This window comes from Leucopleurus acutus, assembly GCF_964270905.1.
Source record: "Leucopleurus acutus genome assembly, chromosome: 20".
NCBI lineage: Eukaryota > Metazoa > Chordata > Mammalia > Artiodactyla > Delphinidae > Leucopleurus > Leucopleurus acutus.
The window spans coordinates 35,498,065-35,523,517 of NC_139162.1; the positions used below are offsets into that span (position 1 = coordinate 35,498,065).

Genomic DNA, 25,453 nt, shown 5'->3' on the forward strand with positions numbered 1-25,453 from the left:
AAATCCTTTTGAAACAAGATCAAACGGAGGAAAGGGGGGGAGTATAAAATTTCATGTGCCATGATTTTTACTAATATGATATAAATGTATATGAGAATGAATGAAATGATATAGTCTAAAATTTTAACACAAGCTATTCCCTGAGTTTATGAGGTTAAGATTACATGATGAGATAGTCAATAAATAATAGTCTCCAATCCTGGCTCTGGCTTCCTGATTGGCCTTGAAAAAAGTTACTTTACCTCTTTGTATCTGGTTTTCCAATCAGTAAAATCATAATAATTATAGTAACCCTCAGAGTTGCTGGAAGAATTTGATAATGCTGAAAGCCTTACTATGCATAAATGAGGAAATGAATTATGTAGTTAGAGTAGTATTTAACACAGACTTCTAAGACTCACATGTCTTACTCCATAGCCCCTTTCACTAGAAGAAAACAAAATGCCCTCTGTACCCCAATCCCACCCAGGGCTCCACAGACAGGGCTTTGACCACAAACACACAACTGCTGGGAATCACATAAATTAAATATATTTAAGAAAAAGAAAAAGATACCAAGACTCAAGACTCTGCCCCATGTTTCTCAATGGTATTATCAGCCCGTTCTGAGTCTAATTCAGGACATAGCCAGGGTGGTCAGGGCATAGCCAAGGATCTTAACGGCATGAAGGTAGCAGATAAGCAAATAGCACCAGAGGCAGAACCTGCAAGGCACTTGCTCTGCCAGCATGACAAATGTGGACCTTGGCAAAGCAGGGATGAAACTCGGGGGGTACTCCCCAAGGGCCAAACCAGGCTCTATAGCTGATGTTGCCATGACAAAAGCTATGACAAAAGGATATTCTATAGCTACAAACTCCTCAGGGGAAGGGTCTGGCTTTCCCAAAGCAGCTGTCACGAGGACATGATCACGTGATCTTTTCCAGACACTTTTCCTCTGTCAGAAGAACATGATTTACATGAAAGCAGGCCCAAGAGCCAAAGAATCACTGTGGGAAGCCGGGAGAAAGGAAGATCCTAAGAAGGGAGGACAGGAGGAAGAACAGAGGGGTGTAATACCTCAGGAAACTCCAGTAGCTTTCTTGTTTAAAAAAAACATTTCTTACCTTTTGAACAAATCTTGCAGCAAATGGTGTCTTTGGGCAGGTGATCCAACCAAGGGAAAGTAGCAGAGGCCAGGAACAGGGTACTGACACCAAACAACTATTCCGCAGAATGTGGCAGAAATAAAAATCTCCCCAACCACAAACAGCCCCAGGTTATCTATAATTATCTTTACTCAGGACAGAACTTTTTAGGTATCACTTATTATTCTCTATATTCTACTTGACTTGAAGCATACGCTACACTCTCTAGACCAATCTCATGAGCTCAAAAGCTACATTTCGTGGTACTGCCATAAAAGGAACCCCTTCTTCTAGATTATTAAAGACGTGTACATCTTCACGAATAACAGTTTCTTTTTTAACTCCTTCGGGGTAGGTTTGGAGGAGAGGATAGGGTGTACAATACTGTTAACTGCAGCCAGCAATCGAATAACAGGGCCCAGAAACAGGGGGTTAATTCTCCAAAGGAACAAATATCAATACTACCTGTTCCTCTCATACGAATACAATGTCCCTGAGAACGTCTCAGATCTCATTCTGAGGCTTTAGCAGAATTCAGGTAGCATCAGAAATTCAAGAATAGGATGGAACCATGATATATAAAAATGTTAAGAGCTAGGCAGAAAGTAAGAAATCTGGTCCAACCTTTCATTATTTCAATACTCAAGGAAACTTGAGACCCAGGAAGGTGAAGTGAATCGCCTGATGTCCACAGCAAATCACAGACAGTCTCAGGGTTCTGGATATCTGGCTAAGGGGATGTTTTGTCCCACCTAAAGTCCAGTCTAGAAAAGCTGCCTGTAGCTCAGAAGTTCCTTGACAAGGCAGCCAGGTGGTAAATTTAGAGATTAGATTATTTTTTTCCTGACTGAAAATAATCAACACATCTGGCATTACATACACGGATTCCCTTCTATGACTGCTGTTAGAAAAAACTGTGCAAGACTTGGAAATGAGCAAAACATAGATTACTGGGTATTGCCCTTCCAGGCTGTCTGTGTCTCAGTGCCGTTCAGCTATTTTCCTGTAAGCTGTAGGAAACTAATAGTAATACAAGTGATTCTTGTCCATAGAAGTGAAAATGAATTTTGTCCTCTCCCTTTCCCAAGAAGCTGGTTCTGCAAATTAATTCCAGCATTCCTCATTGCCTATATAGATGTCTGCTTTCTGAATTCTCCATGGAACCAGATCTTACTGGTTCTCTCATTAATTAATGAGTTCATTAAAATCTTTAACACATGTTCATTTTATACCTGTATAGTAGTGATGATTTTGCCATTAAAAATTATTATCCTTTAATACTGAACAAAAACACTGTTTCTAAAAAGTGACAAATTCTCCCAGTAGCCAACTCTTAACCACTAAGAGTAGCTGAAATGTTTAGATTAAAAAGCTTTAGGGCCTCAGACAGATATCCAAATTGCTTTAGATACAAAAGCATGAAACTTCCCATTTTCAGTATTCCTGATTTGGGGTAGATCCTCAGAAATATCCAGGTGAGGTACAACTGATGCTCCTTATTTCCAAGAGGCCTTGGAGTCAGATGGCCTGGGTTTGTGGTCCATTTCTTACAAGCTTGTACGATTTGGGGAAATTTCCTTAACCTCTTTTTTTTGGTAACTCTTTTTATTATGGTAAAATACATATAATATTGATCATTTTAGCCGTTTGAATTGTACAATTCCGTGGCATTAAATACATTCACAATGTTGTTGTAACCTTCACCACTATCTATACCCAAAACTTTTTTTTTTTTTTTTTTTTGCGGTACACGTGCCTCTCACTGTTGTGGCCTCTCCCACTGCGGAGCACAGGCTCCGGACGCACAGGCTCAGTGGCCATGGCTCACGGGCCCAGCCGCTCCGCGGCATGTGGGATCTTCCCGGACCGGGGCACGAACCCGTGTCCCCTGCATCGGCAGGCGGACTCTCAACCACTGTGCCACCAGGGAAGCCCCTGCATTCTTAAATCTTAATAACATCTATGGACAAATGACAAATCACCAAAACACTTAATCATTACTTTGATTTGCCAAGAAACTATCAGGTCTTTAATACTGGCTTTGTCAAGTAAATATAAAGATTTTTAATAAATGAAAATTAAGTATGTGACAAAATTATTACCGAATGATTAAAATTTTTTCTTGAAAGTTGAATCCAATCACACTGGGCTCCTGCATCTTGAAGAAGCAGCAAAATGAAACTTACAGATTGGTTGAACTATATTTGTGTGCAGGGCGTAGGACGTGTATTACTAGGTATATTAACAGGTAGTTGGCAGAGAGGTCGTGTATGAACCAATGAATGGGAATACTGTTTACATCTCAATTCCTCAGCATACATGGGTATGTAAACATGGATCCAGACCCCATTTAGGCATGAAGAGAGATTTGTATGGCTGCAGTTATAAAACTACTTTTTTAAAAAAAAAAACCAAGTCTACTTTACAAATTTAGATGAGATGCTGAGATTATAAGTGGCTTTGTTATTTCTTACAAGATAATAGAAGTATGTGGCTCAAAGCTAAATTGACTATAGCTAAAAAGCATTTGAGAGCCTTCTCTCAGGAAGGCAGAAAGGGGAAAACAAAATATCTAAAAACAAATCAGAGAAACCTGAATATTTTCAACTATATAATTTGTCTGTCAGTTTCAGGTTAATCTTTTCCAAAAAACCATCTTCCCAGCCAGAGGAAGTGTGCTACACGCAACTGAGATTCAAGTTACTGACCCTGGCTGCCAAAGCATTTGTGCCTGCATATTTTCAATCTGTTTTTCTTTCTTTCTTTCTTTTTTTTTTTTTTAAATGAACTAGTTGTAATGGGGAAATCTGTGGATCAAATGCCCAGAAAAACCTTCATGCTAGCAATAAAATATTTTAAGTCCTTTCTGCCAATATTTTCTTTAATATTTTGGGGACGATAATACCACCTTAACATTACCAAATACATTTTCTTTCAAGTTTTACCTACTAAACATTTCTATATAATAACTGTTGAGATATAGATGGATATTAGGATTGTGAACCATTTCTCAATTTTAGTAATAGTTATCTATTCATAAAAATAAAGAACATCAGAAAAGGTATCTGGAAAACATTTTTTTTCCATCTATTTACCTATTCAAATCAATTCTGAGATGTAAATAAATGACCATTTTATCTCGATTTACTAAAAGCAACTTTTAAAAGCTACAATATTTATCATAAATAAAATGAAGCTTTCAATGATCAAGTCAATGCCTCTACAGCACTTTAAAAACCATCATTTATCCCACATCTAAAAATTATTTGTTTATATATCTATCTCCCCCAGTGGACTACATACTTGTTAGAAGTTCTCTTTCATCTCCTTCCCAGAATCCAATCTAGAACCCGGCATACCATAAGTATTCAGTGACTGTTAGCTGACTCACTTACTGAATAAATTAGTATTATACAAAGGTCCAAGACATAGGACCCTAACTTTATACCAGACAAGAGAGCTTGTACCGTCTCCCAGGGTTTTTTTTTGCATTAATAAATCTCATTTCCTGTGTTAGAGATTCAGAAAATAGTCTTGGAGAATTACTTGGATTAGCAGTTAAGATGCAGACACCATCTGCAGTGTTGTTGTTTTTTTTGTAGTGTTTTTTAAAAGTATTGTTTTACTATCTTGTAACTTAAGGCTGGTTTTGATAATATATGTCAATGACATCCAAAGGCCACTGTATCTTCCTATATGATTCATTAAATGGAACAATGACTTTTTAATTTTTAGACAATATTTTATTTTCCTGTTTCCAAATAGAGTTTAAATAACAAACGTTTGTCTCCTATCTTACGTAAGTAGGATTTTTCCTTTATTACAGCTTCCTTCCAGTCTACATAGGCAAACAAATCTCTTAAACCAGGCCAGTACTGAAGGGGGAACAATCAGTAAATCAGCATAAATGTAAGAACAGAATATCTTCATGATACCGGCAGTAGATACCAATATAACACTTCATCTCAAACTTGAACACCACTTGATTTTAGATGTATGGACACAACATGCTGCCTAATATCCCTACAAATGCAAAGGATTTAGCATAGAAAGTCTTAAGCTAAATTTAATTAGATCTTGGTTTGCAAAATCCAATTAGCTGTAACAGAACCCTACAAACCCCCAAAGCTTTAGAATCAGCAAGCCAGGTAGGTGCCCTGGTACTAAAACTCTCTCTGAAGTCCATATTCCTTAACAGTTAACCTTAGTTGTTCCTTTGACTATTAGAAAATTTTATTTGTCCCGAGTCACTAACACAATCAAAGGAAAGATAAACATGAACAGATGAAGCAAGACTTTAAATACTAAAAATGCAAAATGAATCAAAACTTGTTAGCCCTATCTGTGCAACCTGGGTCTTTAATAAGAACTCAGCTTAAGTTTGATGGATGGATACTCAACAGCACAAACTTAAATGCTGGCTTAGAAAAATCCTTCTGATAATAAAGCGTCTTAGATTGTGATGACTACTGAACTGCTACAAGCCTTTTAAATCAGTAAATTCTGTAAGGATGTGCAGAAATTCTCAAAGTTGCTGCTTAAAGATTAGGAAAATGTAGGCCAATTTAAATTCGGCCCCCATAACAACACTAAAACTGTGGCTCGTCACACTGTATTCAAAGACCTCTTAACATCAGACGTAGGCGTTTCTTCAGAAACTAAAAATCTGACTTCTGAGTATTATTATAACAATTTAAAATAAACAGCCCAAGCATCTGGTCTGTGGTTTCTGGGGTCAGAGGCAAACATACAAATTACTCTCTCTTTTTTGTTCTAACTCTAGCCAGAAAGGAAGATATGGGATTTGGGTTAAAATGTTTGAGGATTTTTATATGTAACTGGAGCCAAGTAATAAGAAACGACTCAATTATCCTCACTTTATTAAAAACAGCTAACAAAGTTTTTATGTCCTCAAACAAAACAAAACAAGAACAATATCAACAAAATCCACATTAAAAGCTGACAAGTAAAGGTTGCTTCCGTTGTTACTAAAGAATCATTCATTTGCTTGGGGGTCTTATTAAGCTTTTCTCCCCTGAAGGTCCAGCCAACAGAGTTATACAACTATTCTTAACTGTTCCTGCAGCACAGAAATTTCCACTCTCTGTTAACAACCCAAACCACAGGTCTTCTTTAAAACTCTAAACAAACTATTTCAATCTTCAGGAATGGGGGTTGTATTAATAGAAACGAAATGTATAATAACCTTCTTTAAAATAAGTAAAAAAAAAAAATCTGTGAGAGCCAGCCTTCAAGATGGTCCCCAATGATCCCTGCTCCCACGGAGTGCCATCTCTCACAGGGTTGGTCTGTATGACGAACGGAATGTGGCAGAAGTGAGGATTATAAAAGCCTGCAGCTTCTGTCTTGGGCTCTCTGTTTCTCCCTTTTGCACAGCACACTCTCTGGGGAAGCCAACAGCCGTGTCCTGAGCCTAGGAAGAGGCCTAAGTGGAGAGAACCTCAACATCTGGCCAACAGTCAGCAAGGAACCCAGGTTGCTATGAGATATTGTGATTTTAAGAAGTGTTTCTCATCTGTATCTGCCCATCATCCAGGCTCACAGTTCCCAAAGCCTTTAGAATATCCTAAGTGTTGACAGTGATAAAGCTGTCTTTTGTTATGTGAATGAGGTGACTTTTAGGGGCACCTAGGATGGGTGCTGGTTGCCAGGAGATTAGAGGGTTGAAACTTTCTGTCCCACCCCCTGGTATCTGGGGAGGGGGGAAGGGTCTGAGGTTGAATCAGTCGCCACTGGCCAACAATCTAGTCAATCATGACTAAGTAACAAAGCCTCCATAAAACCCCCAAAGGACAGCTTTTTGGTCCATTTTTGGAGCGCTTCCCTGTGCCAGGGTGCCAGGCCCCAGGCTCCACGACGATGTGGTCTCCTTTGTTCCGAACCTCACCCTATGAAGCTGATTCGTATCCTTTAATATCCTTTTATAATAAATTGGTAATCTAGTGGGTAAAAGGGGGCATCTCCTGAGTTTGGTGACACGTTCTAGCAAATTAAGCCCAAGGAGGGGGTCGTGGGAAACTCCAATTTGAGCCAGTCAGTCCAAAGTACAGGGAATGACCCTGCTGTATGACCTGCCTCTAGTGGAGGGCAGTCTTGTGAGACTGAGTCCTTTGCCTGTGGAATCGGATGCTGTCTCTAGGTAGGTAAGTGTCAGAATTGAGTTGAATTCTTAGACACCCAGCTGGCATCCCAGAATTGCTTGCTGGTGTGGGGAAGCCTCCACATACACAGTGGAATTGGGTGGGTCTCGGAACCTTTTCAGCTAACAGCCATATCAGTGAGCCTGGAGGCAGATCCGCCCTGAGCTGAACCTCCAGTTGGCTGACAGCTTGACCAGAACCTCACAACTACCCAGCTAAACTGCTCCTGGATCCCTGACCCACAGACACAGTGAGATGATAAACGCTTGCTAACTGATTTACTAAGTTTTGGGGTAATCTGTTACACAGCATTGAATAATGTAAAATCCAATAGATAAAGGGAAGATCCTGCAACAGTTAGAAGACTGCTCCAAGAAGTCAAAGACAAAAGAATTTAGCAAAAAGTTACACAAAGCTCAGAGGTTACTTCCTGAAAACATTATATATAGTATTTTCCATTAATATAAGAAATTCATGACATTAGACAAGAGAATGGATATGCTTCAGATTTGGCGATGACTAGTAGGAAAAAAAAAAAGAGCTGAAAGGATCAAAACCACTTGTTTCTCCTGCAGGAACAGCTTCCTGTTTTGGTTACAAAGGATTCATGCTTAAAATAACCATCGTAAAGCATGCTGAGGGTCTGAGAAGTCAATGGCAGGAAGCCACAACAAAGAGCCCTGAATGCAGCCCGACACAAGATGATTCCTCCGGAGAAAAGGACCCAAGAAAGGCTAAGGAAAAAGCTACCCTAGCAAATGAGTGGGATGTAAAGTGAGGAAGGCCCATCAGAATGCGGCTCTCCTCTCAGCATCTGCCCCCCGCCCCACTCCAGCAATGAGCAGACTTGCTAAAGTGGCAAGCAGGATACCTCTCCTCCAGCCGGCATACTCTTGCTGACAGCCAAGAGTGTGGTGACCCAGGAAAATTAAGCTAATGAAGGAGGAGAATAGTGCTGTAAACTTTGAATATTTTATTTTGATGCATTTTTAACTGTGAAGTCTGGAAAGGATACACCAAAAATTAACGATATTATATCTGCCTGTTTCCACTATATTAGGTTGATTTCACTGTCCTACATAAGGCAAACATATCAGAGAAACAATACATGTTGAAATGCAATTCAGTCAAACTGGGACCCACACTGAACTAGAGAAACTCCTAGAGTTAGATTTGTGGTCTAGCCCAGCCCAATGTTTTGTGGCCAGTGGGGGCCCAGGGCATCTAACATGAGAGGATAGGCATGTTTTCACTGACATCAAATCCTAATGCTTGTGATTCATACCACCCAACCACTTAGCCCTTTTTCCAATCTACAGCTTCTGTTTTCTTATGGCCTGGGAAGTAGACAGCTAAGTTTATAAAGATGTGTCTGTTAACAGAGTCAAATAGGCAAGGCTTAGTGTTTATTGGGGAATTCTGTGAAGGGACTTATGAATCAAATCAGGGTCAAACCAGACAGCTGCTGAGAATTCTACTCAACTAAGATTTTATAATAGTCAATCAAGTCACCCAAAGGTATGAAACAAAGGCTATAGAGACTGGTAATTCTTCATAGGCATTTTTTCTACCTCCTTTGTCTGTCGTCACTATTTCTATTCAACATCTTCCTGGAGGTCCCTGCTAGTTCATTAGGAAAGAACTGAAATAAAAGGTATAATGATCAGAAAGGAAAAAGTAAAAACTGACATTATTTGCATTTGTGATAACTGATGGTATGTGTAGAAAATCCAGAAGAGTCTACAGTAAGAATTAATAAGTCAATTTGGCAAGTTTGCTGGATACAAGTCAATGTAGTATTCCCATATACTAGCAACCAAAAAAACTAGAAAATTAAAAATACTATTTATAATGATACACACACATAACACACACATACAAGGATCAATTAACTAGGAATATATTCAATATCTAAAGAAAAATATGCAAAAGCTCACCACTGAAAACTATTAAAACACTTAAAAACATTTATTAAGACAAATAAATGAAGCTAGTCATGAACTTGAAGACTTGATAATATCAAATTGTCAATTCTCCCCAAACTAATTTACAGATTCAACGCAATCACAATCAAAATATCAGAAGGTGTTATTTATTTATTTACTTATTTATTGGTAGAGATTGACAAGCTGATTCTAAAATTAACACAGATATTTGACGGACCTACAATAGCCAAGGCAATCCTGGAGAAAAACAAACCTGGAGGATTTACACTACCAGGTATCAAGACTAAATGAGATGCAGTCGTTCTTGAAACCGTGTTTGATGCTGCCACTGGGAATTTCATCCAAAGTACCCACCCCCACTTACCATAAGTCAGCTAGTTTAATTCATTTTTCCTTTAAGTGTTTATCTAAGATCTCCATAACATAACCACATACATATTGCTTTAAGTGACATTTAAAAAGCTTATTCAAAATAACATCTAACACACTTCATGAATAACTGCTAAACCCGTTAATTTTGTCTCTTTTTTTCCTAAGCAATTTTTCAGGTGACTTCGATGACGACAGTTAAGAAACTAACATCTTGAGGTACATTAAGTTTAATGTAGCTTCTCCAATGAACACCGTATTTTTCAAAAATAATTGAGAGTGCTCCATATTCTGAGAAAGTTTATAAAGATTGGTTATAAAGTGAATCTTTCTTTGCTGAGGATAATTTTTGATGAAAAAATCTCACTAGATATTAACTGGACATATATGGTACATGAGTGACTGAACAAATGGACATATGCCTAACGCTTTAGAGAGAAACATCCAAATCTGCAAAGCTGAATACATGGAACACGTGTGTCCTTGGCTAAAGGCAGGCAAAAGCAGAATAAAACTTTAGCTGCAAACTGTTATCTTTCAACCTAATATCCCAGAAAGGAAAAGGGCAATTCAGAACACACTAATAACATACAGAAAAACATAGGCAGTGCTGCTTTTATGAAATAATTCCCATACTTTATAGGGAAGTGACCGAAACCATAAATATTCCTCCTCTAACACAAATCAATTGGAAATCTCACCCGCCTTCTAAACTCTGTTATTTGTTCTGACAGTTAAGACCCCACAAACACAAAGACAACTGTTCACAGACCAGTATTTCTGGGCCTGCTCCAGAAAGTTTGTTCGATATGCTGAGGTTTCTGCCTGTCTTTAAAGCTTGTGGCCTGAAATTACTTTTCTTCCTGGCAGCAACTCTAGGTCCAGCAATACTTTTAACATTAAAAATAGCTCCCTCACTGCATTACTTGAAATTTCTAAAACAACTTCTATTTTAGACTCTAATTTTATGTCATTCATTTCTTAATGAGCAACTTTCAGTTACTAAGCTAGCTGCATTTGAACTTTGTGGCATGAGAACCCAATAGCGACTTTTTTTTGGTAGAAATTTTTCTTTTGGCTTGGTTGCGGTCATAAACATCAATTCAGGATACCTTATAATTATTTTACTAAAATCTGGAGGAGAGTCACCTACATACTCCAGGGTATCTTACAATGTAAGACCCAGCTTGGAGTCCATGTATCTCTAATAAGAACTACAATCAAAATCATCCTCTCAAGAGACAAGTACTTGTCCTAATTATTTATTCATATGGGTGTCCTAGGTAATATCTTAACCACCCAAGTCTGCTTAACTATGTTATCTTTTACGATTTGTTCTGTGAATCATGGATTTAAATAAATAAATAAATAAATAAATAAATGTTACCATGAAACACTGGATGTTCTCACACGGTTCACAAGCTGAACAAGTTCTTGAGTATTTCTGGGTTACCTTTAAATAGCTAATGTGGTCACAGACATTATTAGAAATATGCTAATGGATGTATATAAGCACTGTATAACTATGGAACGCTTCTCTTAACATCAAATCCCTCTGTATGTGTTATTATAAATTCCAAAATAAACTGTCTAAATCCTAAACACAATTTTCAAAATGTGTTAACCAGATAAACTCATTTCACTCTCTGCCTTTCTATTATATCACAGACAAGAACAAAAGGACACAGGCTCGGGTGCCAGAGGCCACAGCACGAAGGGAGGGTTCTAAGAATAAAAAGGGGAAACTCATGAGGATCTAGTCCTTATATTTAGAAAGGGAAAAAAGATTAAAAAAACATTAGTTCTACACTGTCACTGTCAGCTACACCGAGTGACACAATTCTTAATAGGCTATCACTCACCTAGGGTACTTTTTAAAAATTCAGATTTCTGAAAATGGTGGTCTGAACATGTGTTTATCTTTAAACTTCCTCTCCAAATCCTATTAAAATGACAAGAAACAAACAAACAAAAAGAATAAACCCACAAGAACAAAGAGTAACAAAGAAGAAAAGAGATGCTGACAACATTTTGGAGAAGTGCAAGTAGATGGGCAAGGAGTAATAAACACTTAGCAGGCTAGAAAATGTGGAAACTTTAATGTCTGTGAGGGTGGGGGTGCGGTGGTTATCCACAAAGGCTCAGGAATTTGAGGTACTCCTGAAAAGATGCGTGAGAAGTGGGACTAAAGACAACAAGTTTTTTCAGTCTCTGTGAGAAATAATGATGGGTTTAAGATCCCTCTCCTACTCCACATAACAAGGCCCCCCCCCCCCAATTCAACAGAAGGTGGGAGGTTCACTCTCTGGAGAAATGAACCAGTGAGGTTCTAGGCACAGTGCGAGCAGGAGTGCAACACATGTGAGGAAGAGGAGGATTTGGGCAAGTCTACTCTTTGGATGATACTGTGGTTGAATGTACTGCGCTTAGCAATAGAAGGAGAAGCAGGGAAGATGTTTCACTGCATCTGTTCTACTGAGCTTACCACAAACTATATGGTTTGTGATTTGGTTCTTCAGCCATATTCATCAAAGTCCTTTCTAGAAAGACCTACGGAAATGGTAGAACATCTAATAAGTCTCTTTACTATGAAAGAGTAAAGAGATTCTCTACTACTCAAGTCATGTGTGTGAAAGCAAATTTTGGCAACTACGCAGCAGCATGGCCTGGGGCAAGAAGTTAAGACATTTTAACTGGGCACCGAAGGAAATGTCCACATGTCATTAACTCGAGGAATAGACTCCTTCCCTTTTTTTCCTTGTCACCGCCTCCACAATTCTTTTTCAAAGAAAAAATAGTTTAAATTACATCTTAAATGTGTATCTATCAAAGAAAATGTGTGAGAAAAATATTACACATGAAGCTATTCCAGAGAACAAAGATCTGCCCTTGCAGTACTTGGACAGCTTGGATTTTTTTTTTTTTTCTCTTTTCTTTTTTCTTTTTACTGTTGTAGCAACTTTCTATGCTATAAATATTGAATGACTTAAGAATCTGGATCAGAAGGAAAAATGAGAACGCCAGAACCCAAACATAAAGTGTACCATCATTACAAAGCTGGAGAAAAAATATCCCTAAAGCATTAATACTAAGCATTATTCCTGCTAAAACTCTGTATTATTTGTAGAAAAGAATCCTCTTGATAAAATACATCAACCATTAAGTTTTACTTACTCACTGGATGCACTTACCAGTGGAGAAACATATGCCATTGCTCCAAGGACCACCCCACACTACCCCTCCACATCCAACATTTTTTGCCATTTACCCCTAGCCACCAAGCCTGTAGGCACCAGATCAAAGTCACAGACCTTCTCCCTCAGCCACATCAGGACGGTCCAACCTGGCCTCTCTGTGCTGTCCCTCTGCCACCTTCACAGCAACAGCTCGGCAAATGGCCCCCAGCTTCCTGTCCAGAGAGCGAACCCCTGCCTCTCTGGTGTACCTGTCATCAAAGAAAAATATTTTATTTTTGGCTAAACACCACCTGTAAAAATAGAAGTCATGTGATTAACAACTATCCTAAAGGAAGTGTACGTTTAAAAGTTTATTACAGTTTCTTGAGTACTAACTGCCTCACCTTTAAAAATTCCTCTGTATTCTTATTTCTTAAATATTCAGAGTATTTCCAGCTACAACTTTTCCTTTTATATAGAATATCTTGGACCATTACGCTATACTTAAAAGTGAATTATTGGTTCTTCAATTTATAGCGCCAAAGTAAATTTAGCAGCACATAAAACATGATTTACTCCTTGATGATATGTGTAAGTGCTTTCTTAAAATCTGTCGATTTAAGAAAATTCTGATAAATTTATTATGCATGAAACATTGCTGAAAGAATCAGAAAAATATTTTTTTTTCCAAACTAAAGCAAAAATAATTGGAGACAGAAATCTAGTCTTTACCTGGAACTGTGCTAATTACCTCTATTTAGTGTCTTTTCATTGTAGAGACTTCTAAAGAAAGAAATATGCTAATGATGTAAGCATTGTGATATAGTGGAAAAGGTTCTAAATGTGGTTAAGCAGAGCTGTCTTAAAAAACATACATGTTAGACTCAAATTCCATAAGCCACTTCATCATCCTTTATACAGTACAGTCATTTTTGGCCACCCAGCTCTGGATGAGTTTGAATGGACAGCATCAGCTAGAGAATGCAGTTTTATCTGAAAAACTGGATTTGATTAGGCAGTCAGACATATATTCAAGACTCTGGGGAAGCAGATTTTTTAAGTTCTGAGAAAAGACAAAATTCTTGGCTAAACACTCTAAAGTAAAAAACTAATTTCAATCAAAGGAATAGGAAGATAAAGGAATAAAGTCCATATTATACAAATGCATGTAATTTCAGTAAGAAAGAAAATAGAGAGGCACGTTAAAAATAAACAAACCAACATGTAAAAACAAAAACAAAAACCCAATGTAGCTTCCTAGACAACTATTTGATGAGCTCAGATGAAAGGGTTTGGACAAAAGATGAAAGAGAAGGTCCTGAAGATGTTTACAGAGGGATGGTCTGAACATGCAGAAATGGTACCAGGAAGTTCAGAATGAACTGGAGCTTGCCAAAAAAAATAAGGACATCAACAACAACAAAAAAAACTTTTTTAGGTTTGGAACAATCATGGGCTAGGAACTAATGCAGACAGTATAATATTAACAGCAACTGGAGGAACGTAGACACAACTGCTGGTTTGGTTTAGTAATTTTAAACCAAAAAAGGAAGAATCACCAGTGTCAAATAAGAATTAGTTAATGTTTCCTAACCATGACTAGATGATCATGAAGACGCTAATTTTCAGAGGACATAAAACTAACGTACTGGATGATAATCAAGATGAAAAAAAAATCAATTTGCTGCAATGGTAGCTGAAACTAAAATGTATATTAAAATATACATAATTATAAACGTCTACATCTGGGCTTTAAAAAATTCAACCCTACAAAGATGGAATGAGATAGACCAAGTGCAGCAGAAATTCAAAGAACTAAAGGTGTTGGGTAACTATATGTGCAACAGGCAAGAGGATAACTAAAAAAGCTAAGAATCTCGGGCTTCCCTGGTGGCACAGTGGTTGATGGTCCGCCTGCCGATGCAGGGCACACGGGTTCGTGCCCCAGTCCGGGAAGATCCCACATGCCGCGGAGCGGCTGGGCCCGTGAGCCATGGCCGCTGAGCCTGCGCGTCCGGAGCCTGTGCTCCGCAACGGGAGAGGCCACAACAGTGAGAGGCCCACGTACTGCAAAAAAAAAAAAAAAAACCGACCAAAAAAAATCTAAGAATCTTGAGACAGTCATAAAATAATACAGTCAGAATAAGAAAATCAGTGGTCTTCTTAACACCGTGAACTATTTAGGCTATGTCTGAAACACTGAGTTCTGCTCTGGGTGTTTATTTTAAAAGAGACATTGACATCACAGAAATCTTTCAGAAGACGACTAATCAGGAAGGTGAAAAGTCTTGAAAGTGGGTCAAGACGAATGGTAAAGAGAATAGGACAGGAGATCAGCTCAGTGCTTTGTGACCGCCTGGAGGGGTGGGATAGGGAGGGTGGGAGGGAGGGAGACACAAGAGGGAAGAGATATGGGAACATATGTATATGTATAACTGATTCACTTTGTTATAAAGCAGAAACTAACACACCATTGTAAAGCAATTATACTCTAATAAAGATGTAAAAAAAATAAAAAAAAAAGAGAATAGGGATATTTAGCCTGAAGAAGAGAACATTTATGGGATGTGGACCTGACAGCATTTTTTTTTAATACCAGAAAGGCTGTACAAGGGAGGAATTAGATTCTAGGTGTACATATAGGGCAGAATGAGAAAACTATAGGGAGGTGAATATAAAAACTCTTTTGTAACAATTATATTTACTCACCAAGGAGTGGTTTGCAGTAAGCACTGTAATTCAAGCAGTCTAGTTACCCTGGGAGGTAAGGAGGACTAGATGACTTCTAAGACTTCCTCCCCTCCTCCCAAACACTATGGGTCTATGACTACGACACAGGAAAAGATGAAAAACACATGAAAGATGAAAATCTATGTCCTAAGTTGGGTAACTCACTATATACCCAAAACTTGCCTGGAGTAGCAAATACCTGTGCTGTTTTTATAAAAATTAAAACTGCTCAGAGAAAGTTCCTAATGTTCACAGCTTTTAATAGCTGATGTTTTGAGCTAACAAGTATATAAAAAAGAAATAATTCTGCAGGCAACAACTGGGAAATACAAATAGTGATTATTCTTTAAGTCATTAGTATTTAGCTCCAGATAAGCTATGAATGGATATTTTTCTCTATCACTCATATTTTACAGATGGGGAAGCTATCAAAAAGGTTAAGTGACTTGCTGAAAGTTACCCAAAGACATGAGAGGTATTATCTGGAATAATGATATTTTTGGAAGACTCTGGCGCAGAAATCACCTACTTTATTTCCCCTGGCATTATCCACATAATAAATCACAAGAAAAGGAACTCCTAGGTCAGATTGAGTCTTACTTGTTTCATAAGTAAATTTAAACAGACTTCCAAATAGACTTCCTTAAGAAGGCTGGCTTAGATCAAAAAGCAGCCTGACTGGCCAAACTCTAAGTCAAAGTTCAAAACAGAGGGAGACTTCACTTCTTTTGAAAAAACAGTGGTAACTGGGAACGGGCTGCATGAGGAGTTCTGGCAGCCTGACACAATTTGCCAGATGATGCAACAGACCTGCAATACTGAGCCAGGAAAACTGTGAGAGGCTATTGTAGATAGAAGTTCTCAACAGGATATATTTTCCATTCAAACATGCAATCTATAAATCAGACTCAGCAATACTCAACTCAGATAATTTATGTGCTGTTTGCCATGGGCTTAACCACTTGGTAGCTAACTCGGGAAAATACCTTCTCTGTTGTTCTGGTGTTAATTCTGAAGATGAAAACACTAAGGATATTTTTAAAATCTCTCAAAGAGAAGAAAAGAAAATCTGAATAACTTAAAACTGATGTCTGAAAGTACCATCTCACTCTCAGGAGAATTCAAGTTTCAAGATCCTGGGACATAAACGGTGTCTCAATATTTTCCATGTTTTTGGTTGTTAAATTTATCAAATTAATCCCTTATATTGCAACAGTGGAAAAGTTGAAATTCTGGCTCAACTGAAGTCCTTAGTTATCTATGAAGATACTCTAAATGCCTTCCCTGTGAATTTCTGCCTAATACAGAGCCCTGTGTAAATCAATAGCTATGGAAATGCTTGCTGGGAATCTGCTGGAGAGACAGAAATGGATGCTGTGAGTTGCCAGTGAAATAGGAATCTCGTTTTCAGATTTGAACATTATTGAAGCCTCAGGACGGCTGACTAACCTGGTGATGATGTCGAGAGTAGTAACCTGAGGGATCTGAATCTGCTGAGGAGTCAGCCCATGCTGTTCCAGTTGCTTTGGGATCAAGTGCCTGTGGGCAATCTCTATCTTTTCCTCTTGTGTATACCCTGGAAAAGAAGCGATTTTGCTTTGTGATTATTCACATTGCTTCCACAGTGCCATGCTTCATTAATAAATCCAACACAGATGCAATGAATCTTGGATTTAGAATGAATTTAAGTATGACTTCAACTAAGATTATAATCAGAATAAAGAAATTTAATCTCCAATCAATAATTGTTAAAATTTCCAACTTTTTCACAAACAAAATAAGCACTTACTAAGTAAGCACAGTGTTTGAAAAGTCTTCTGATTAATGATATATCTCTCAAAGAAGAGAAAAAAATCTGTTTCATTAACTTAGAGATAATTACCTCCTTAACTCAAATGTGAGCTTTTATTATTTAATAGGAAAATAATACATCCCTTTTCTTTAGCATAATTTGACACATAATTGAAAAAACTGACAGCAGCAACAACAGAGACCTCAATTAAGACTTCAAGGGAAGAGCTGCAAAGGAGCTATTTCCTGAACTCTGACTATAAACTTTAGCAACAAACAAAACAGAAACTAAGACTTCCCTATAAAAGTTTTATTCCTTACATGTTGGAATTATACATATAATTTATATATTTAAAAGACTTCGTGGTCTTATCTACTTAAAAGCCTCAACGAGTATAAATTTACTTTGTCTTTAAAACAAATGTCCCCCACAATAATTGCCCCTTTCCATTTAACAAGCAAAAATTAAAAAGATGAATTGACAAGGTATCTTTTGAGTAGAAAAAGGAAATTAAAAACATCAGAAATGCTAGAAGATAGGATAACCAAAACTGCAGAAGAAGGTGGCATCATATGTCCACCTCTGCAGCAGCTGCCCTGATTATTTCACTTCACGTTAGTATATCTTATGGATTTTGATTTGGAGTTTCCAGGCAACTGGATCTCATTACTTATTTTAGTGTTATAAATAGGCACAAAGCAAGTTTAAAATTCTCCACCATATTTTAAAATTAAATACAGAGACCTGCAGGGTTCGCAGATAACTAAGAAATCCAATTATCATTTACTGGAGGGTGAAAATATATTTCAGTTTAATATGGAATATACATTTAGATTATACTCTATTTTTACTTTAAAAGATACCCACTGACATTTGATCTCTTCTAGGGAAAAATAATTCTGAGCAATTTAAATAAGGTGAAAACACTGGGATTTATTTAGTGTTAGTAACTAAAGGACTTTTTTTTACACACTCCAGTGAAGGAGAAGACATGGTTAAAAAAAAAAGTATATAACTACTTGGCAGATTCAACTATAAAGAAGAAGAATTTAAAAGCACCCTGTACTTTTATATAAAAATGAGGCCACCTGTAATAAAGAGAAAGTTTTAGGACGTATTTCTTAACAAGAATAAATGATTACTTTCCAAGAGATGGTAAAAACTTCAAAATCTGACAGACAGGAAGCTACACTGGGTATGTAAAGACCTATTTTTGTGTTTTAGACACTGACTTTAAAAAAAAGAAATTATTTTTATCTGTAATTTTAGAAATTGCTTCAAAGAAGAATATCTTGTTTTGCATAAAAATGATCATTCTTTTATGCTAAGTTAAAACTGAAAGTATTATGCTGTATACAATGTACATACACTCTTGTCTGTCATGGTTAAAACAAACAAAATTTTGTAGACTTTGAATCTACAATATGTAAAAGCTGGTTTATATGCCAGATTCAGAACTTCTGAAGATCATACACTGGCAAATCAACTTTTTATTCAAAACTCCACAGCTTGACCAGTTTTAAAGAGTTATGCTCAGAAAAGCAAGAAATAGCTTTTTATTGATCAAAATCATTATTTAACAATCATTATTTAACAAAATAATGATTTTGTTTACAAATCAAGTACCTGGCACCTGAATGATCTCCATTCTGTCCAATAAAGCAGGTGGAATAGTAGCAGTGGTGTTGGCAGTAGCTATAAAAAGAACTTGGGAAAGGTCAAAGGCCACATTTAGATAATGATCTGTGAAGTTATGGTTTTGTTCAGGATCCAACACCTGTGGGAGAACAATAAACATTTAAACAGATTCAGTAGTTCCAAAAGAAAGCTGTATAAATTAAACCATGATATTTCTGCTCAATACAGTTAGTTTGGGAAATATGGGGATAACACTAAAAATTAAACACTAAAACTAAAATTTTTTGAACATATGTAAGCACAAAGAAGCAAAAATTAGCCATTCAAGCTGTTCTCAAATCTACTAATGACTCACTGTGTGGCCATAAATAAGTTATCAATCCTGCAGAACAAGTTTCCCTCTTGGTAACACACCCTCTCTTACCTGCTATGGGAATATTAAGTAAATCTGTACAGCATCTTGAAATTCTTAGGTAACTGGTAAAATAATAATTAGTATATTCCTCCTCAAACATTATCAGAAAGTCTTTAACAGGTTTTTTTTTCTTTTGGTTGCATCACGGCATGTGGGATCTTAAGTTCCCTGACCTGGGATCGAACCCACGCCCCCTGAAGTGAAAGCGCGGAGTCCTAACTACTGGACCGCCAGGAAATTCCCCTAACAGTTTTTAAAAAAGTAAAACCTTTCTGTTTATAATGAGCAAAATATTACTATCTCTTAAAAATATTTTAGTTGGATAAATGAGATAATTTACCAATTAGGTTCTTAAAACGTTGAACAATTGTATGTTAAGGAGAATATATCTTCTTAGATTACTGCTCAAATGCTCCAAGTCGTAGGCACTCGCAGTGAAGAGGCCTACACTGGACTTAAAAGAAGGCAATGGGTGGCTTCCACATGTTCTAACCTTCAACATATTACCACTTTCACTTAGACTAGGTTAGTATAGATATAAATAGGGTTGACATACACAGGCAAGAACGAAGCAAAATGACTGAAATACTTACCACTCACAATTTTATTATATAACTATCTTTTCCTTGCTTCTGATTCCCTTTCTAAAGTTTCACTTGTTTTTAAATATATCCACAAGTTAATTCGAAGCCCTTTACTCTTGAAAACTCTTGAATGTTTAACTTTTGTTAAACATTCATCGTTATTGGTAACTCAGTGTGTATCTAGAATACAATTCCTAGAAAGTTCTACTATTCATATTTTCACAAGACTTAATAATGTTTAATGTTATAAAAATGTTACTTTCAAGTCATCAAAGACAATTCTAATCATGTTCAGCATAAACTGGTTAAGTGTAATATTACTGTCTACCAACTACCTGAAAACTGTTTATCTATGTATGGCAATCTTAGTTAAACCCACTGTCTAGTTAAATAAAAATCTATCATTTAATGGCTATAATTAAATTTAATACATACATGTTAGATATGTTACTGTTCAAGTGAAGTAATTTTTTTTTTCCCTTAAAATTTTAAGACAGAGGTTTTGGAACATCCCTGGTGGTGCAGTACTTAAGAATCTGCCTGCCAATGCAGGGGACACAGGTTCAAGCCCTGGTCCAGGAAGATCCCACAGGCCGTGGAGCAACTAAGCCCAGGGGCCACAACTACCAAGTGTGCGCTCTAGAGCCCGTGAGCCACAACTACTGAGCCTGCATGCCACAACTACTGAAGCCTGTGCACCTAGAGACTGTGCCCCGCAACAAAAGAAGCCACCTCAATAAGAAGCCCACGCACCGCAACGAAGAGTAGACCCCGCTCGCCACAGCTAGAGAAAGCTTGTGCACAGCAACAAAGACCCAACGCAGCCAAAAGTAAATAAATAAAAAATAAATGAATTCATAAAAAAAAGACACTGAGGTTTTAAAAAGTAGAAAAATTAATAAAGCAAGGTTCCTGAGTTATGACTGAGGTCTTTTAAAGTGTATTACAGGATACCTAGGTCATGAGGACAGAAAATCAGTGATGCTCAATTTGCCTACCTCCATCTTTTGTTTAGGAAAATACAAAAAGATATGTAGAGTTTAAACAACATCAGAAATACTAATCATTAGTCTGCCAGATAAAAAGCATTTCTAGGAACCACTACTCAGATGAAACCTTAAGGTAAACTGGTGAGTTCATGGAGGGACAAGAATTACAGTCAGAACCTTCTAGCCATCAAACCTCCACTTTTCCCCCAAACTTCAGAGTCAGGGCTTCCATGGCCTTCCAACTCACCCACATAAAAGAGCAGATTCCAAGAATGACCAGAGCTGTTTTTTCTCTTCTCCTGATTAAAAGGTATTTCTACATAAACCCGAAACTATAATTCCTACCTACGGAGTATGACTAGGAACGGAAACAGCTGTGATATGACATTTTATTCTTAGGGACGTGAAGTCAGAGGTGGGATAAACTCTGGGAAGAGGTGTATGCTGAGAATTTTTCTTCAGTAAGTTTCTGGCAAAAGAAGAACTACAGATGTTTGTAGGCAATCCAGGAATATACTCCACTTATTACACATGACGTGGCAACTGTCATCTTTAAGTATGATAGTATGGTGATACTTTTTAAAAGTCTATATCTTTTAGGGATAGATGCTAAAATATTTATGAAAAGATATGATGTCTGGAATTTGATTCAAAATAAATAGGAGTGGGATGAGGGAGAATGGGTAGGAATAGATGAAATAAGATTGGTCATGAGATGGTAATTGTTAAAGGTAGGTTATAAGTTTTATGGTTCATTATCCTATTTTATCAACTTTTGTTATGGTTGATATTTTCCACAACAAAAAGTAAAAATAAATAAATAAAGTAAAATAAAGTAACTAAAATCAACTCTGGAAGCCACATACAAATACTATAGAAATTAAATCAGTGATGATGACAAAGTTGAGAAAAATGTCCAGAGCATAGCAGAAAAAGGCAGTAAAGCTATGTAGGGGAAATATATGGAAAAAATAAAGATATCTAATTCACAGATAATTGATATAACTAAAGAAGAGGTCTCAGCAAGTGTAAAATCAGATATAATTAAAGAAATAACCAAGAAAATATTCTAGAAGACTCAACACTACAGCTTGAAAAGCCTTAGACTCCTCGTGTGCAATAATAAATGACAGAATGTCAGGATAACAGCTACAGAATTTTCAAGCAAACTTATGACTACTTTAAAATGCTTTAAAAATATTTTATTACACAGAATACATGCCACAACACATAAGTTACAAAGGATAACAAAGTGAACATCTGTGAACCGACTACCCAATTGTGACTACATCTGTATTTTGTGTTTAGATCAGTGGTCACCAAAGTGGAATGTTTAGAATAACCCACCAAAGTGCAAGTAGAAAATATGAGTACATATATTCATCTTTATGTATCTATAAATACTAGAAAGAAATTGGTTTTTAAAATATTTAATATACAAAATGAAGTAATGCCCTTACTTGGAATACACGTTACACACATGAGATATTCTTAGAGAAGAGTAGAAATCCTATAACATACCAGGCCGATGTGGGGCCCTCACTCATCTGCTTTAAATGTAATTATAGCACAACTGCAGTCCATGTGTGCCTGATTAACTGTTTTTACAGAATATAAATGGATGAATGAAGTGTTTAAAAAAATTCCTGCAAAGTATCATTAAAGATGTGAACAACAAGAAAATGGTAAGAGTTGACACTTTTACTTCTGGAATAAGCTTTGATAGCCACATTATAAAGTAAAAACAATTATCTAATTAGAATACATTGTTTTCACTAAAAATAATTACTTTACTTTAAAAAATTTATTCTGTGTGTGTTGTACATATAAATATCTAACATTAGTACAATGGTACATTTATGTTATGTTTATATTACATATTTATCCTTTGTTATGGATTGAACTATGTCCCCTCAATGTGACTATATTTGGAAATAGGGCCTTTAAGGAGGTAATCAAGGTTAAAAGAGGCCATAAAGGTGGGGCCCTTGTCCAATATGACTGGTGTCCTTATAAGAAGAAAGAGAGAGACCAGGGATGCATAAGCACAGAGAAAAGGTCATGCGAGGACACACTGAGAAGGCAGCCATCTGCAAGCCAAGGAGGAGACCTCAGGAGAAATCAAACCTGCCAACAACTTGATCTTGGACTTCTAGCTTTCAGAACAGTGAGAAAATACATTTGTTTGTTTTTTTAAGCCACCCAGTCTGTGGTATTTTTGTTATGGCAGCCTTAGCATTCTAATACACCCTTATTATATATGTATTTATATTATAGAGAGATATATTTTCAAAAATTTTAACTGATGGAATACGTGAACAAAACATATGGGGATTACTGGTGCAGACAACAAAGAGACATTAGCAAATATAAAGGGCCTCAAAACATAACCTATAAACAAATCCTTAAAAAAAAGTAACCTGAAGATATATTCCATCTAAATAACAAATATATCAAAATAAAAGGAACAGAAGCAATGAAATCATTTAAGCCCAGAATTCAAACTAAATGTATGAGTACGCACTTTTAGAACGAGGGACTAAGGAAGTCTGAAAATCTGCTCCTCCATAAAAGCAATGAGAACTGGCAAATGTTGTCAAAATCAACTTTTTCAGTATTCTAGAAATTAACTTGCAACAAGCTGTTTACTCAGACTGTGCCCCGCAACAAAAGAAGCCACCTCAATAAGAAGCCCATGCACCGCAACGTTTTCTTATTCAAGAAAAACAACTGAATCTCAGTAAATATAACAAGCTTTATGGTCTATTAACTTGCTTTACTCCCTCCTCTTCTCCCAAGTTCATGGTAGCCTTGAAAACTAATAGCCTCACAACCACAATAGCTGTGAAAACCAGTTGCCTAGCAACCCCTATAAGGGGCAGAATAAGATTAGAGCTCCCCAGAAGCCACATCCCCAGAGAATGTCACCCACCTGTCTGAAAGTTCCTTGGAAAGGCTCAATTCTCAGGATTTATCTTTATTTGACCTGACTCAGAGAACACCCTGTGTGAACAGCCCTATACTCAGGGCATTTGTCAAAAACAACCGATAGCAATTGTTTAACACTGCAGCTGCCTGAGGTACCGCTACCAGTTGGGACTAACAAGAGGCTGATCAAAAAACTTAAAGAAAAAAATCTGGGTGATGAGATATTCATAGAGGCCTTTGAAAAGCTCTGAAATATTCCTAGGAATCTAGAAGGTTATATATATGTATAGGACTCTAAGTATGATCAGGAAAAATCTGAGAAAGGCTTCAAAGCTCACCTCTGGCAGACACTGAAGCTGTATAAAAGCAGGAAGCAAAGGCTAAGGTAGAGTTATAAACTCTGCCCAAAAGTGAAGCACAGAGCCCCTTGGAAAAGAGTGGGAGACCTATTGATTCAGGCACTTAAGGAAATCTCTGTCCTACCATTAGCTGACCACTAAACAAGCAGCAACTTCAGTGGCCACCCATGACAAAGAATACAGACTTTACAGAAAGAGACCAGGAAAAACACTGAAACAAACCAAATAACAACAACAACAACAAACCAACAAATCCTTGAGGGAGGGGGAAATCTAATTATATATTTGAAAATTATAACATTATATATGTTCGGTTTCAACAAAGAAATTATGAGACACATGAAGAAATACAAAACTATGGCCTAGGGGCTTCCCTGGTGGCACAGTGGTTGGGAGTCCGCCTGCCGATGCAGGGGACGCGGGTTCGTGCCCTGGTCCGGGAGGATCCCACATGCCGCGGAGCAGCTGGGCCCGTGAGCCATGGCCGCTGGGCCTGCGCGTCTGGAGCCTGTGTCCCGCAACGGGAGAGGCCACAATGGTGAGAGGCCCGCATACCGCAAAAAAAAAAAAACAACAAAAAAAACAAAAAACAAAACAAAACTATGGCCTAAAATCAGTAAAAGACAAAAAAAATAGTGAACAGAAATTGTCCCTGAGGAAGCCCAGATGTCAAACTTCTTAGACAAAGATTTAAAACCAGCTATTATATATATGTTCAAAAAAACTAATGCCACAACACGGATGAACTTTGAAGATATTATGCGAAGTGAAATAAACCAGTTACAAAAAGACAAGTACTGTATGATTCCACTTATATTAGATGAATAGATTAGTCAAACTTATAAAAACAGAAAGGAAAATGATAGTTGCCAGGCACTGAGGAAGGAAGAAATGGAGAGTTGCTGTTTCATGAGTATAGAGTTTTGTAAGACAGAAAAGTTCTAGAGATTGGTTACATAAAAATGTGAATAGGGCTTCCCTGGTGGCGCAGTGGTTGAGAGTCTGCCTGCCAATGCAGGGGACACGGGTTCGTGCCCCGGTCCGGGAGGATCCCACATGCCGCGGAGCGGCTAGGCTAGGCCCGTGAGCCATGGCCGCTGAGCCTGCGCTTCCAGAGCCTGTGCTCCACAATGGGAGAGGCCACAGCAGTGAGAGGCCCGCGTAACGCAAAAAAAAAAAAAATGTGAATATACCTAACACCACTGAACTGTACACTTAAAATTGGTTAAGAGGACAAAT

At 37.4% G+C, this 25,453-nt stretch overlaps 1 protein-coding gene across 1 annotated transcript in view; it reads right to left on the reverse strand.

Moving 5' to 3' along the window:
• Positions 1-25,453, reverse strand: part of LONP2 (lon peptidase 2, peroxisomal) — a 101,947-nt gene that overhangs the window by 17,805 nt on the left and 58,689 nt on the right. Inside the window, exons 9-11 of the mRNA XM_082862924.1 lie at positions 18,928-19,078; positions 16,959-17,085; positions 12,915-13,048 (exon numbers count right to left, since the gene is read on the reverse strand). Of these exons, the coding sequence (XP_082719050.1) occupies positions 12,915-13,048; positions 16,959-17,085; positions 18,928-19,078 (412 nt within the window). The remainder of the gene's footprint in view (positions 1-12,914; positions 13,049-16,958; positions 17,086-18,927; positions 19,079-25,453) is intronic.